This window comes from Anopheles gambiae, chromosome 2 (assembly GCF_943734735.2).
Source record: "Anopheles gambiae chromosome 2, idAnoGambNW_F1_1, whole genome shotgun sequence".
Lineage (NCBI taxonomy): Eukaryota > Metazoa > Arthropoda > Insecta > Diptera > Culicidae > Anopheles > Anopheles gambiae.
This window is the reverse complement of record NC_064601.1, coordinates 111,588,469-111,602,726: the sequence shown is the minus strand read 5'-3', so window position 1 is coordinate 111,602,726 and position 14,258 is coordinate 111,588,469. Positions and strand designations below refer to the sequence as shown.

Genomic DNA, 14,258 nt, shown 5'->3' with positions numbered 1-14,258 from the left:
TGGGCGTGCAACTTAGTAACACCAGCAGGTCACTGAATTATGGGCCGGTAGTTGATCGATGGCAGCTCCGGACACGCTTATCGAAACGTCATTTGTGCGAACGACTAAGAACAAAATTAGGCATAAACGTCACTTAATACAGAAGAGGAGTTTGACAGATATGATTGACAGTTAATTTGAAGGGCAAGAAATATTGCCACGAGTTTGGTGGGTCATTTTTGTTTCCATTTTGAGACAAATTTATTAAACTTCAATATCATATACACATCCACGTTCAATCAATATATATATTATATAAAATACATTTATATATCTGTTCAACTGCTTAAACTAAACCTTGTGATGGAATGTACTAGACAACGGTGATAAATATCTGCAATCTTGCTCTCGTGCTCTGTTTCTGGTTTCCTCTGGTTGCCCATCCATCGCTACTGCTTAGTAATCTTCAATCTTTCAATTTTTCAACAAATACTTAAAAAAAACACACACACATTTCCTTTCGCTTTACAACAGCTCTTGGCCGCTATCTTCCAGCATCCTTTCCTGCTAGGGGAACAGACGTGTGACATAACCGAGGCGGAACAGATTAGATAACAGAATCATAGGAAGGGTGGGGGAGAGGTGACGATATTATCTCGGTATGCTACTGCTGCCTGGGTACTAAATAGTAGAGAAGATACACTTGCACTTCCCGATTCGTCTCGGCGATGATCGTTGGTGTTATTTCTTGGATTTTTATCACGGACTACGGAGCCTGTGAATTAAGTACTCTTCAGTTCATTAGACGGAAAGTTAGCGGGATTTAAAGAGAGTTTTTGGGTTTTAGTTAAATTAATTAAGTATCATGTTGGGACCGTAATTACAGGTTGAGCAGCTCCAAAGCTGGTCTCGCAAATACTGATCAACGTTTCGTAGTGGAGGAGTGGTAAGTTATTTTCTAAAATACTTCCAATTGATTAAAAACGATGAGATTCTGGACAAAAATATTATCCTTTTTATGCTTTTAACAAAGTTCAAAATACCACAATGTTATGGAATGTACGATCATGACCTTGAGATCACTGGATCTTCCGTGATCATATCATCAAACCTCTTGGTATCCTATCTAGAGTAGCAAAAGTGATGGGTTTTGTTCTAGTAGCAAAACGGTGAATGATGCAAATCTAAACTGACTCTTCTCTGTCTACATCTCTACAGCCAAGTCAGCCAAGCTGGGACCGGAACAGCCGGATATGGAAAGCAACTGTCGCTACACACAGACACCACATATTAGCAAAAATCTGTTCTAATCACTCGTGAAGGTTTCCGCGTGAGATATGGAGGTTTGGCGCAAGATACCTGCACCAGCAAGTGGTGTGAAAGTCCTTTCGAAATTCAACCGACAGCTAAGCTTCAAGGAACGATCATGCGTCTCTTGCCTCTCGATCGCGGAATCTTCCTAAGTGCTAGTCCTAATTCTCTGTTCCGATATTGCTTGTCACTTCTAACGTTTTCTATTAAAAAAAACAACCACAACATCCAATTTGTATTCTATTTTTGCTACACCTCATTTATCAGTTCTTCTACCTCTGTGTGTGTGTGTCTGTTGTTGCCATCAACAAATCTATTCCGCTACTAAACTATAGTGTGCTCTCTCTCTACTTGCTTTTTGTTATCCATTTCCATTTGTTTCATGGTTTTTCCGTCATCATCATTCTCCGTTTTTTTCGCATTGGTTCGGTTGTTTGTGTGTGTGTTTCTTTTCACAAAATAACCATTTTCGTGTTTCGTATCCTTTGTTTTCTTCATCCAATTAACGTCATAAGTCAGAAATCAATAATCCACCGTTGGCTGTTTCGTTTCTGGGGTAGGAGCGGGGGGGGGGGGGGGAAGGTACTCTTTTGCTTACGAGAACGAGCGAGAGAAGAGTTAGTGTATGGAGGGTAAAAGGGAGGAGGGAGAGTAAGAAAATAAAAGTGCACACAGCGCGAAAGGACACTCTTTCTTCCTCTTTTCCCCTGATCGATCGAGAAATCAAACCAAACAAACAAAACACACACAGCAAAAGACCTCAAGCACAAGCAGACGCAAACGCTTGCAAGCTTAACTTTTGCTTGGTAAAAGAAAACAAGAAGTTTAAAAAATTGATATATGCTTCAAACTTCTAAATGTTTCTAATGGAAAGTGAGTGAGTGAATGGGTATGCACTTGAGAATGATCACAAAAACAAACAAACAAACCGAGTGAAAAGGATGAATTTGTTTTACTCTACATACACACAAACACATACTTTAGTACATTTGTTTCATTATGGGTGCATAACGTGAAATGTGATTGCACAGGTAAGTACATATATTTATGTATGTATCATCTTTCTTTTCCAGAAAAGTGCATTTGCAGTAAGTGTTCTTGTTGGAGAGAAAGAGAGAGTGCAAAACCTAAAATCCTAATCGAAATTTGTTCGTGAAACCGTCAATCATACTCTCAACATAAGATCAAAACTCGTCAAACCCCCTTATACACACTAAAAATCAATTAAACTAACTAATACGCATTACTTTTACTCATGAACAATTAACTAATCGCCGCTTTACTCTTAAACCCTACACACACACAAAAATGGAATACTTTCAACAAACAATCAAGACCAGTGCGATGGTTTAATAGATTTGTCTCTAGGAAAAACGTGAACAAGAACAATAGAGAAGTTATGCTATACGTTGGTGTGTGAGTGTGTGTATAAATGTGTGTGCACTAAGTGAAAGATGTGCGCCCGTGCAAAAATGTATGCTTTTTTCCCTTAATTCCTGCATCTCCTGCCTGTTTTATGTGTATAAAGAGATAGAGAGAATGCATTGTGTTTGAGAAAAAGGTACAACATATTGCTCTCTCTCTCTGTCTCTTTATATATATATTAACTTGTTTGATTATTGGTTTGAATTGTGTAGCTGTTTTGCCTTTATCGTGCTTCTCCGAGCTACTCCGGTCGAAATATCGAGGTGCAATGGATTGGGCGAGGTGTGTGTGTGGGAGGGAAGCTCACTAGGAATGAAGGATGCATATATGGATTTTTCTATGAGGAATGAACGTATAGTCACTTTAAAATGAAGAAAAATTGTCTACAAAAGAAACGAATGTATACAAAGAGAGCTACAACACAACGGAGACATTTACCTACGCGATAAAAACCGAAACATCCGATCAGAATGGAAGACAGATTAAAATTGGGAGGGCTAAGGGCAATATTGCACCAACACGAATGTCACAGAACAGAAGCAGCGCGTCCGTAGAAAACTGAAGCTGAATTGAAAATTCCAAAGCTAAGCCCCCGCCCAAGCGAAGGACGTGTGTCGCAACGAAAGGCACGGGCCCCGGGATATTGAGGGGGAGAGGGGAGGGTAACGCAAACGGGACTGCGGTCCTGCGCCTTATTTCTCGCCCTTTCGCGTCCTTGCCCAGACGCGGGGAAAAGGAAGCTTTAGCGGTATTTGGTGGTGGTGGTGGTGGCGGCGGGGCTGGGTTGTGGCGAACTAAACGGCAAACCGTTCGCCGTTGGTCGCACCGTCAATCAGCTCGAGCAGGGCGTCCAGCCGGAGGTACAGCTCCGAAAAGCGCTCGTATTCATTTCTGCTTATGACCAAACATCCTCATTCCATTATTATATCGGGCTTGGCGAGCGACAGCATCTTGCCACTGCCGTTGCCCTCCGCCACTCCGCCCCTCTCCTCGAACGTGGCCGGTGCGGCAACGAGGGACGAGTCCTGCATCGGCAGCGGCTTAGCGACGCCGATGCGCACCACCCCCTTGGGGGCGCCCTTGAGCGCCTGCACCGCCTGGTCGAGCGAAGCGTTCTCCAGGATCGTATCGTTCACGAACAGCAGCCGATCGCCTGGGATCAGTCGTCCGTCGAGCTGGGCCACACCGCCCGGCACCAGCGACCGGATCACGATCAGCGTATCGTTCGGATCGAGCGGATCCTGATAGTCGAGGATGGAAAAGCCGAGCCCGCGCTCGCCCTTGATCAGCTCGATGATCTGCGGCTCCGAGCTCCACATCGCCAGCCCGGTCAGCGGTTCCAGGCTGCGCGATTTAATCTTGGAAAACCCATCACCCACACCGACACCGCCCGCCCCACCGCCCATGCCGGTCCCGTTCGTGGTGGCCAAGCTGCCGTCCGACTTTGCCTTTACCAACCGTTCCGAGGGCGTCAAGCTGCCGTGCAGCTGCTGGTGATGGTGCTGGGTGTTGCGTTTGGCCGCAACGTCCGCTTCGAGCGAGCTGATCAGCTGCTCCTCGGTGAACCGCAGCAGGTCCGGATCGCCGCGGGCGCACACCATGCAAACGTCCTGCGGCAGCTCCTTCAGGATCGACACCACCTTCAGATGGTTCATGCCGAGCAGCCGCTGTCCGTTCACCTCTGAAAGTGTGGGACAAGTGTGAGTAACACAAAACAAAACCTCCCCCCGTCGTCACTTACCGAGCAGCTCGTCGCCGGAACGCAGCAGCCCATTCTGGCCCACCGGACCCTCCGGCAGGATGGAGCGGATGTAGTGATGCGGCCGTACCTCCTTGCCACCCTCCACGTCGACCGTGCCCTCGAGCGAGATGCCCAGCCCGCTGGAGGCGGCGAACTTGCGTATGTTCGCCACAATAATCTGCACCTCCGGGCCCAGTATGTTGGTCCACTTCTTCACGATGTAGGCCGTGTCGGGATCGGGGCTGTCGGTGGTCTCCTCCACCGTGGCCGTTCCCTTCAGCGAGCTGCGCAGCTGGTGATGCCGAGCGATTGCCACCGGATTGGTAGCGTCCAGCAGGGTGCCATCCTCGGCCACTGCCCCGTCGGGCACGATCGTGGCCTCCTTAATCTTGTCCCGGTACTCCTGCGTGTCGATGGAGTCTTTCGCGCGGGACAGCTTCTTGTGGCCGCCCATATGGAGCGGCCCACCGTCCAGCCCGGCCACATCGCACTCGGCAAGCTGGTCGTCGGGCTCGCCGGCCGCCTGCTCCTGCTCCAGCCCGAGCGTGCGCTGCAGTGCCTGCGGTGGCAGTATGTCCAGTATGTTGCTACCGTACTTGGACAGATCGGTCGGCACGAGTGGGGGCGGCGGGGTGGCCGGTGTCGGTGGTTTCATCTCGTTCGCCGCGATCGCCTGCTGCAGCTGGTCGTACTTGGGACCGCGCAGGTACCGTTCGAGGCACAGCGTCACCACGTGGCCGCTCTGCTTCAGCACGTCCACCGCCTGGTGGTTGGAGAAGCCGTGCAGCGACTGCCCGTCCACCTCGATGATGCGATCGTTCACCTGTATCTTGCCGCTCAGATCGGCCGCACTGCCGGGCGAGACGCTCTTCACGAAAATGCCCGACAGCTCCTCCTTTTCGCACACGTACCCCGCGATCGTGATGCCGAGCCCGTTCTGGTCCTTGCGCAGCTCGACCGTAAACACCTCCGTCTCGGGGAAGTCGGGCAGCGGGCTTTCCTGGCGGAACGGATTCTCCAGCCCGGGGCTGTCCAGGTTAGCGATCGAGTAGACGCTGTAGATGTCGCCGAAGCCGGAATCGGACAGGTACTGCTTGAGCTTGAGCGGGTTCGCCAGCAGCACGGTCGGCACGATGGCCGAATGGTCGTACTCGTCCGTGCCGACGGTGGCCGGATCGATCGGGCGCGCCACTACCAGCTGTACGTGCGTGCCGGACTGTCGCAGCACGGACGCCACCTGCTCGGAGACCATTTCGTGCAGGTTTACGTCGCCGATTTGGAGGATCTGATCGCCACTCTTGAGGCGACCGTCCCGATCGGCCACCCCGCCTGCGAGGATGGTTTTCACCGTGACGCCCGTCGTGCGGGCGCCAATAATGCCGAAGCCCAGCCCGGTTCCGTCGTTCACGAGTTCGATGTCGAGTATGCGGGACCAGTCGGCGGGACCGGTGCCGGCGACGATCGTTTCCGGGACTGATTTAGGCGAATCGGTAAAGGGTCCAGTGGCGGCTAGTGGGTGCTGATCGGTCGGCTCTGGAAGCAGCTTGTGATGATGATCCTGGTGAGGGAGAAGTAGAATGGTTAGAAGAGAGGAGATGGTGGAGTGCCAGTGCTTTTGTCGTTGGGATTTTTGAAAATGAGATTATTACACCACAAATGGCCGTATTCTTAAATTAAGGACTAAATGCTCTCCTCACAACCATAAAATTCATTTTAATTTTGATTAATTTTTAGTTAAATCATAATCATAGCATTAAATATCTGCGCCAAGACGTAGTTTGATTAGCAAATTACAAGCCTAGCATGTTTCTTTTAACCTCTTGTCAGAAAACTCTCTTCACAAATCATTGAAGATACTCTTTAGCTAAGCTCCTGCAACAAATCAGGCCAATTGGATTTTCAAAAAACTTGAAAAATCATGTATAAATGCGTGAAATTTAGGAAATTTTAGAAATTATTAATTCCCTTAACTTAAGGCTTAAACTTCTCATGCTGTGAACAGAATGTTGCACCATAACGCCCGGTCCTGTGCTGCAGATCTCCTACTCGAGACACCGATCCTCCGAAAGTCTGCCTCGAAAGTCTGGTCAAGCCACCGTACTCACTACGACCCTCTCCTTCGCGTGGCTGTTGGGTCCCTTTCGGTGACCTCTCTCCCGATTTTCACCAGAATTCCAATCGGGGGATCATCTAGCAGCTCGTACAGCTCATCATACCACCGTCTTCACCAAGCACCGTCCGTGTTCCGTACTCCGCCGAAGAACGAACGTAGTACCTTACATTCAAAAACTCATGTCTCATGTGTACAGAATCCCAGAGCCACTTACGTAGACTACAGAAGGTGCGATTTCCAGCGAGGATTCGCTTCCGAATTTCCAAAGATGTGTCAAAGTCACATGTGACTTGGGATCCAAGGCCATCCTTATCGATATCAGAAAGCAAAATTCCGATACGTAGGTCCGATTGGTGGCCACCATGGTATATGCCCCTTACTAATGGCATGCAAATTTTCTGCCCCAATAATTTCTACCTATCGATCCCATTTTTTTCTCCCCTCCAGCAAAGCCTCCTACGGGACTAAAATTAGAAAATCAATTATCACCCAACGACAAACGTGGCACGTGGCGCCTACTGCAACGCGAAACGGAACAGAACAAATACTTGAACAATCGAAGGCACCTCGAACAGGGACGGCTCGTTGTTCAGCTTCATCGATGCATTTAGCAGCTGCTGCGCATCGAGCGGCTGTTGCTGCTGCTGCTGCTGCAGATGGTGCTGCGGTACGGTCGCGACAATGGCCGGACCTGCGCCCGCCACCAGCTGCTGCTGATCCAGCAGGTTCAGCTTGGGCTGGGTAACGACGGCCAGCATACCAGCCGGGCCGGGAGGACTTCCGGGCGAGATCTGTGCCGACGGTACCCGCTGCTCGTCCTGGTAGTCCGCCTCGAACAGATCCGTACCGGGCGGAACGCTCAGCACCAGCTCGCCCCCGTTCGCGATGTCAAAGTCCCCGGGCAGTATCGAGGGGTGCTGCGTGATCTGGTGGTTCAGCTCGGCCAGCGAGTCCTGGATCTGGACGATGTTCCGGAACACCGGATCCTGCAGCAGATCGAGCACCAGCTTCAGGTCGTCGCTAACGTTCAGCTGCAGCTTGTTCGGCTCCATCTCCTCCACCGTCTGCTTGATGATTTCGATGTGCTTGAGCGCGTTCGAGACATCGCTGGAGAGATGCATCTTGGCAGTCTGCATGCATGCACCCACAGGGCACACACTCTTCCACTTTCAGCGCACAGGAACCACTCAACAACCTACGGGACACTACGGGAAATGCAGCTGGGGCATCAATTGGACAGAAATGTTCAATTTCCTTTCGTTCACAACGCACAAATACGCCTCTTTTCACGATTGGACTTTTTTTCGCGCACACACACGGGAAAAATTCCTTTCCAATTAGTGGGTGTTTACGTGCACAGTGAAGAGAGAGAGAGCAGAAAAAACGCACACAAACAACTGTCAAACGGAGTGACGTTGACAGTTGCGCGCTGTTGTTTTGGTTGGCAAATTTGATCTAGAGCAATGCAGGGGTCGTCGGTACGGATTTATGACATGCAAAATTTTATTTTAAATTCATTTTTATTAAACATTTTATCATACATTTTATTTTAAAATATTGTTGATAGGGTTTCAATTGTTAAATTCGTTTTCGTTTTTCTTAGTTTGAAAATGAAAAGCCGTACAAAACTGTCTTCAAACATTTGCAGTGTTTCTACTGTCCCATTTACAGTAGCCTTGATAGAAAATGTAAACAATAAAATTGTCTCAAGGTTATTCATTCGTTTGTGTACTCATTACTGTGTCAACGATTAGATTACGACTACAGAGGAACTGCATTCACAATGAATTTGCTTCAAAATGTTAACATAGCCTTTCTAGCACATTTTCATGCGACACATTACTCCATGATTTCACTTATCTACGTACGGTCGAAACAGATATGCCAACGGTATATTCTTTTTCTTTCCTTTGCTCGTGTCCACTATAAATAGCCACTGAGTAAGACCAAACCCATCCGGAAATGCTCACGTCGGCAACTGGAGTGGTCAGCTGCTTAACAACATTGACCACATTTGCAACATCGCGCCTCCCCCTGAACACGCCTATGGCCGACCCCATGGTGTCTGTTCTAGGGCACAGCACAGATAATTAGCATCGCGGTTTAATACCGTCCTAATGAATTCGAGCAGCAGTAGGCTAGAAATTTTGCTCCAAGTGCAAACCCGCAGTGCCGGCACGTGCCCCCATTGTGACGCGCTCGCGCTTGTGTGTCTCTTTCTTTGCGCCACAAATCACCCAAAACCCCCACCACCCTACCGGCCAAGTGGCAATCGAGCCTTCCCGAACAACGTGATTCGTCGTGGCAGGGCTGGTCGGTTGGCGCTCGCCCGTTGGTCGGTTGGCGCGAACCACCACACAAAATTCACACCAATGCAAACGCCAATGCCTACTAGTGTGTTAGTGCTTCATCAGCACACAAACAAAACAGCACCACCTGATGGCGTAATCGATCGTGTTCCTTCTCGATTATGCACGGCGCCCTTCCCGAAAGCGGCACTAATTTAAATACGATGGAAAGGGGAGGAAAACAGAGGAGAAAACTAAAATATTCCGAAAAATTTTCGAACCCGTTAGTTGGATGGAAACTGAGATGGAACAAGAGAAAGGGGAGCGACAAGCAACAAGCAAACACTATAGAAATGGGATTGCCACGAAACGGGGTTAGATGATGACGTTTGTTTGGAAACATTTCCATTGGGGCGTGCTCGCACCATCTCGAACGTTTTTTTGGAAGATAGGAAGGGAACGGGTGGTCTCACGGTCAACGGAATTCGGCGACGAGGCGGTTCAGTTACCTTCCAGACTCTCTCTCTTCCCCTACACAGCTGCTGAAAAACACGTACAAAACGCAACACCAAAACAGCGGAACATGTGATTTTCGCCGCCTTCTCCGCCAACTACAGGGTTTCTTTCCATAAACATCTGGAAGGAATTTTAACCTAAAAACAAATAAACAAACACCGGGTGAGTTTCATTTTTCATCATTTTTTCCATCATTTTGGAGTGTTTTATTTATTAAACTAAAACAAGCTTAACAACAACTTCACGATCGCGCCTCCTAATAAATGTGTGTGACACCTTAAATAATACAAGTTGTAGTAAATCATACATGAAATGGTACACAGCTTCAATAAAGGGAGAGTGGGGATTGCGCAGCAGAAAGGGCACACAAACGGCGGAACAAAAACAAATAATAGTAATACGCTAAATCTCTATTGCTGCGTGGCCCTTTCGCTGACATTTTACATGTTTGTGTGTACTAGAACGTACTCAATAATCGATTTATCTAATTCATTCAACCGTTTTGCGCCTTCGCCCTAACGGTTTTTTTTCCTGTTGAACATTTATATACGCACACAAACACACTCTTCTGTAATTATTCTTGCTTGGGATGGTGTGGGCGAAGTTTAAAATACAAGATATTGTTTGTTGGGAAAATGCACCTTCCTCAAAACCTTTCACTTCCTTCTGTCTTATTTAATCTTCAAATTTGGACTGTTTCAGTTTTAATACCATAATTTTCATAAGCATTTTCCTTTTACCACAAGTGCATTTTCTTTTTTTACAAACTAATGTCAATTCAGTCTTTCCGATAAGGGGGAGAACTATTACTGCATTTTCTGTACCTTTTCTGCTGAGGCCTGATTTCCTGATTCCCACCCACACCGTGACCTTGATTGCTATTCCTGTTTGTAAGAGTGTGTGTGTGCGTATATATTTGCCTAACATTTGGCCAAGATAGTGCGCTGTGGTTGTTTTTTTTTTTCTTCTGCATAAGTGTTCCAAATAGGAATAAATCATAAAACACGCGCACGACCATTTCCTGCCGTCTCATCTTCCTCGTACGAATTTCATTAACTAAACCGAGCTTATTAAATAACAGAGTTTAGCTTCCCCATCCCCATCTCTGTATCCCCTCTGTTGGTATTTACATGCAATTTGCACACGACGCATTTTATCCCTTTCCTGCACTGTGCACCAGAGCACACCACCAAAAGCCTACTTCAGACGCAGCAACAATGAAAAGAAAGAAAGGTACACATATCTATTCCGTGCTTAGCTTTTTCTCTCGCTTTTCTCCTCCGCGCCCTCGAATGCATCGCTTGCTGTGATTTTCCCTCCACAGTCGTGTGTGGTTTTCCCTCCCCTCTCTTTGGAATCGAAACAATGTACGCGCGCCCCACCCCCTTACGGTATCAATCACGAGGAGCAGAGCACCAACCGGACACGACGGGAATAGATATGCGCACTATTCAAACACGGCACACGGCATAATAATGGGCCGACGCACACACCTTGCTTTACTTCTAGAATCTTCGCCACGGTTAAAATGGTCCACCGCCGTTTGCCAATAGAGGGCGCCAAAACACAACATACACACACACACAGGCTGTTAGTACGGCGCACCACTATTTTGTGCACATCTCCACACACACTCACTGTCCGATGGTAAGGCGACGTAGGGTGGGAGGATGGGATAATCGATCGAGATGCTTCCTTCGTCCCCAAAATCTCCCCAGTGGGATGGGGGAGGGGGGAGTGCTTTCCAGCTGGCAGGCGGACCAACACACCCGTTCCGTCCGCTGTTTTCCACTCGCTTCACGCGGTTTGTCACGTAGACCATCGTGTGCGCGCGCGTTGCGTACTATCATCGTTCGAAGGTCTCTTGGGCGCGCTGTTGTGCTAGAACCTTCTCTCCGTGTGTTGCCCCTTCTACGCCGCGCTGTGGCGCACAGTGTGCATCATCCTGCTCTATGTACACCTGTGTTTTTTCATTGCTTCCCGTTGCTTTCACTCTCGGGGGGCACACTGTTCTTTTCCCTCCGCAAAAGCGCACCCCCTTCCCGCTTGGAACGTTCGAGAATGCACTCAACGCCAGATGCATTAGAGCGCAAACGTGCGCACTTGAGAGCGAGAGGATGATGATGCTTGCGGAACAAGGGAGCTGCTGCTCGCGGTCATTGTCGTCGTCGTGGTCGGTTTGTTGGTGGCGCGGGAAGGTTTTGGTGTTTATGTCGTCGGTCCACACCCACCTTAGGCCACATCCATCGGGAACAGGTCGGCCAGGATTTCCTTCGTACTGGGGGACACCTGATCGGGGAAGCGGATATCGAACGCCACCACCAGGTCGCCCCTCCGGCTCGGTTCCTTCGGGAAGGGCAGCCCCCGGTTCTGCAGTCGTTTGACCGTGTGTGGCTTCACCACTTCGCCCGCCGTCGAGATGGTAAGCGTTTCGCCGCTCAGCGTCGGCACCTTCACCACCGTACCGCACAGCGCCTGCCGCAGGGAGATCTTGGCCGTGTACTTGATGTCGCTGCCCTCGCGCTTGAAATGCGCGTGCGGTTTGTCCCGGATGATGAACACGATGTCGGCCGGCACCTTGCCCGGAATTTGGTCGCCCTCGCGCGGGAACGTGATCTTCGTGCCCGCCTTCCAGCCCGGCTTCACGTTGATGCTCAGGATCTTCTCCTCCTTCCGCGCCGACCCATCCTGGCCCATCACCATCTTCGAGATCTTCATCTTCTTCTGGCAGCCCGCGTTGACGTCCTCGAGCGACACGTACAGATCGTGCTCGATCGGCGGATCCTGCAGCTTCTGCTTGCGCTGCGGCGACCCGTGCACGTTGAACGACTGCGACCGGAAGGCACCGCCCGGGAACCCGCCGACACTGCCGCCCCGCCCATCGAACCCGAACGGATCGCCGTCCATCTCCTGGTGGAAGATGTTGCCGCCCCCGTCCGTGCCGAAGAACACGCTGAACGGGTCGCTGGTGCCGAAGAACTGGGCGAACGTGGCGCGCGGATCGCCGTGGAAGTTGTACTGGAACTGGCCGCTCTGGCCGCCCGCACCCGGCATGCCGCCCGCGCCACCCTTCAGCCCCTCCTCGCCGTACTGGTCGTAGATGTCGCGCTTCTTCTTGTCCGACAGCACCTCGTACGCTTCCGCCACCTCCTTGAACCGTTCCTCCGCCTGCGGCGCTTTGTTCTTGTCCGGGTGATACTTTAGGGCCAGCTTGCGGTACGCCTTCTTGATCTCATCGTCGCTGGCATTTTTCGACACGCCGAGAATTTTGTAGAAATCTTTCCCCATTTTTGGTTTCGCTTCTGTTTGCTTTGTTTTACTGTTACTTAACGGTGTTCTTGCGCACTAGAAACACAATCGGCACAGTCACACACAGTGGTATGTAGGTATTCCAGAACGTTCCTCCTTGAGAAACAGGTATGATGTACCGTTAGTTCTTTGGCACTGGAATTTGTCTTTTTCACCAAACAAATCGCGTTGCTTTCCAACTACACTCTGTATTACTCACACTGTTTTCTTAAGTTACTCGATTGCTTTTTTCTTCGTTCACACGCTTACTACGTTACAGGACGAAAATGTTCACGTTGTACGGATTTACTGCTTTGCTTTGCTTCAGCAACAACAAAACGTATGCTCTCTTGGCTCTTGCTTGACTATCATTACCTTTACCTGCGCCCGCTGACGGAAGCTTTATATGAAAACATTTTTTCTAGATGCTTCTCGAAGCCAAACGAGAATGTGCCAGAAAGTTCAGACGTCAAGGGCCCCGTACTGTCAAACTCGTGCTCGAAGCTTCGGCAGCTCGATTTCGGGCAGTGTATGGGCAGTTCCCAAGTAACAATTGTGAAAATGCATTTGGATTAGAAATTCGGCATGGCACCGTGCAAATGCAAGGCGAGATGGCTTATTTGCGTTAATTGCACTTCGGGTCCTTTTAGTAGCGATTACCAGCAGTTTAATATAAATGATATCAAATTCTGTATGTCTGGAAAAGGCTTGGCTTTAATGCTATATACAGTTTGAATTCACTGGTTGAACTTCGATTCCCTGCCAACTATTGAATGCGTGCTTTTTAGTTGGCACGTTTTTCCATACAAAAAAAATCTTAAATTTTTCTCGGTAAACCAAAAGATTTTTGTGAAATTTTCAAAAACTAGTTTTCCCATATAAATGCATGCTTTTTACTTGAACTGTCAGCCAACTATCGAGCGTTCAACTAAAAAGCATGCCAACTAAAAAGCGTTCAACTATTGAATTCTGACTGTATACCATTCCGTCTTTCTACTCTTGCCGATCTTTAGTAACTCGAGCTTATCGACCTCCTGTCCTTGTATTATTTAATTGAGTTCGAAGGGCTCGAAGAGTTCTCAAATTTCGAAAGAGCGAATATAACCTCTCGGTTAACTAATCCTAAACTGGATCTAAACGGCTCAATATCCTAACCAAGTGCCAGAGATTAAGCTTAAACGATCGGACAATCAAGTATTCATAGAAGAAGAAAAACGAAATTTTCATAGCTTCTCTGGTTTGTTCAACAGATGGTGCCTTATAGTTCATTGTTGTATTGCTGTCCTTTTCTTGTACTGTGTTTCGTTTATCTTCTTCTCAATCAATACTTTCCAAAGAAAAATCAATAAGAATGGTCGTGTGGACAGATACACAAATATCAACAGCATCGACCATTACTCAGCTCTGCTTTGCTCTGCTCTGCGCACACTTGCTTTTGTACTGGATTCACAATGAAGTTTAGTATTTAAGCAATCGTATCGCCGTTCCAATTCTAGCGATGCATAAGTTTAATGCGAAACCATACAACAGTACTAAGGGAAGCGAGGAAAGCTCCACTGTATGGCTATCACACCAACAGATGGTGCCACCAGTTAAT

General features: G+C 48.6%; 2 protein-coding genes across 3 annotated transcripts; both read right to left on the bottom strand.

Annotated features, from left to right (window-relative positions):
- Positions 1-203: 203 nt before the first annotated feature.
- LOC1269994 (patj homolog) lies at positions 204-7,965 on the bottom strand. Of its 2 annotated transcripts, none has more exons than XM_061652587.1 (3): positions 7,118-7,965; positions 4,457-6,014; positions 204-4,396 (listed from the first exon to the last, which is right to left on the bottom strand). In XM_061652587.1, the coding sequence occupies exons 1-3, from the start codon at positions 7,703-7,705 to the stop codon at positions 3,627-3,629; spliced, it is 2,916 nt and encodes a 971-aa protein (XP_061508571.1). In that variant the 5' UTR covers positions 7,706-7,965; the 3' UTR covers positions 204-3,626. The 2 variants fall into 2 exon arrangements, with proteins under 2 accessions (XP_061508571.1, XP_061508572.1); XM_061652588.1 differs by having other exon boundaries at positions 7,136-7,965.
- A 1,575-nt stretch (positions 7,966-9,540) lies between these two features.
- LOC1269995 (dnaJ protein homolog 1) lies at positions 9,541-13,136 on the bottom strand. The gene has a single exon (XM_308650.5). It carries the CDS (start codon positions 12,659-12,661, stop codon positions 11,606-11,608), a length of 1,056 nt encoding a protein of 351 aa, XP_308650.4. The 5' UTR covers positions 12,662-13,136; the 3' UTR covers positions 9,541-11,605.
- Positions 13,137-14,258: the final 1,122 nt, after the last annotated feature.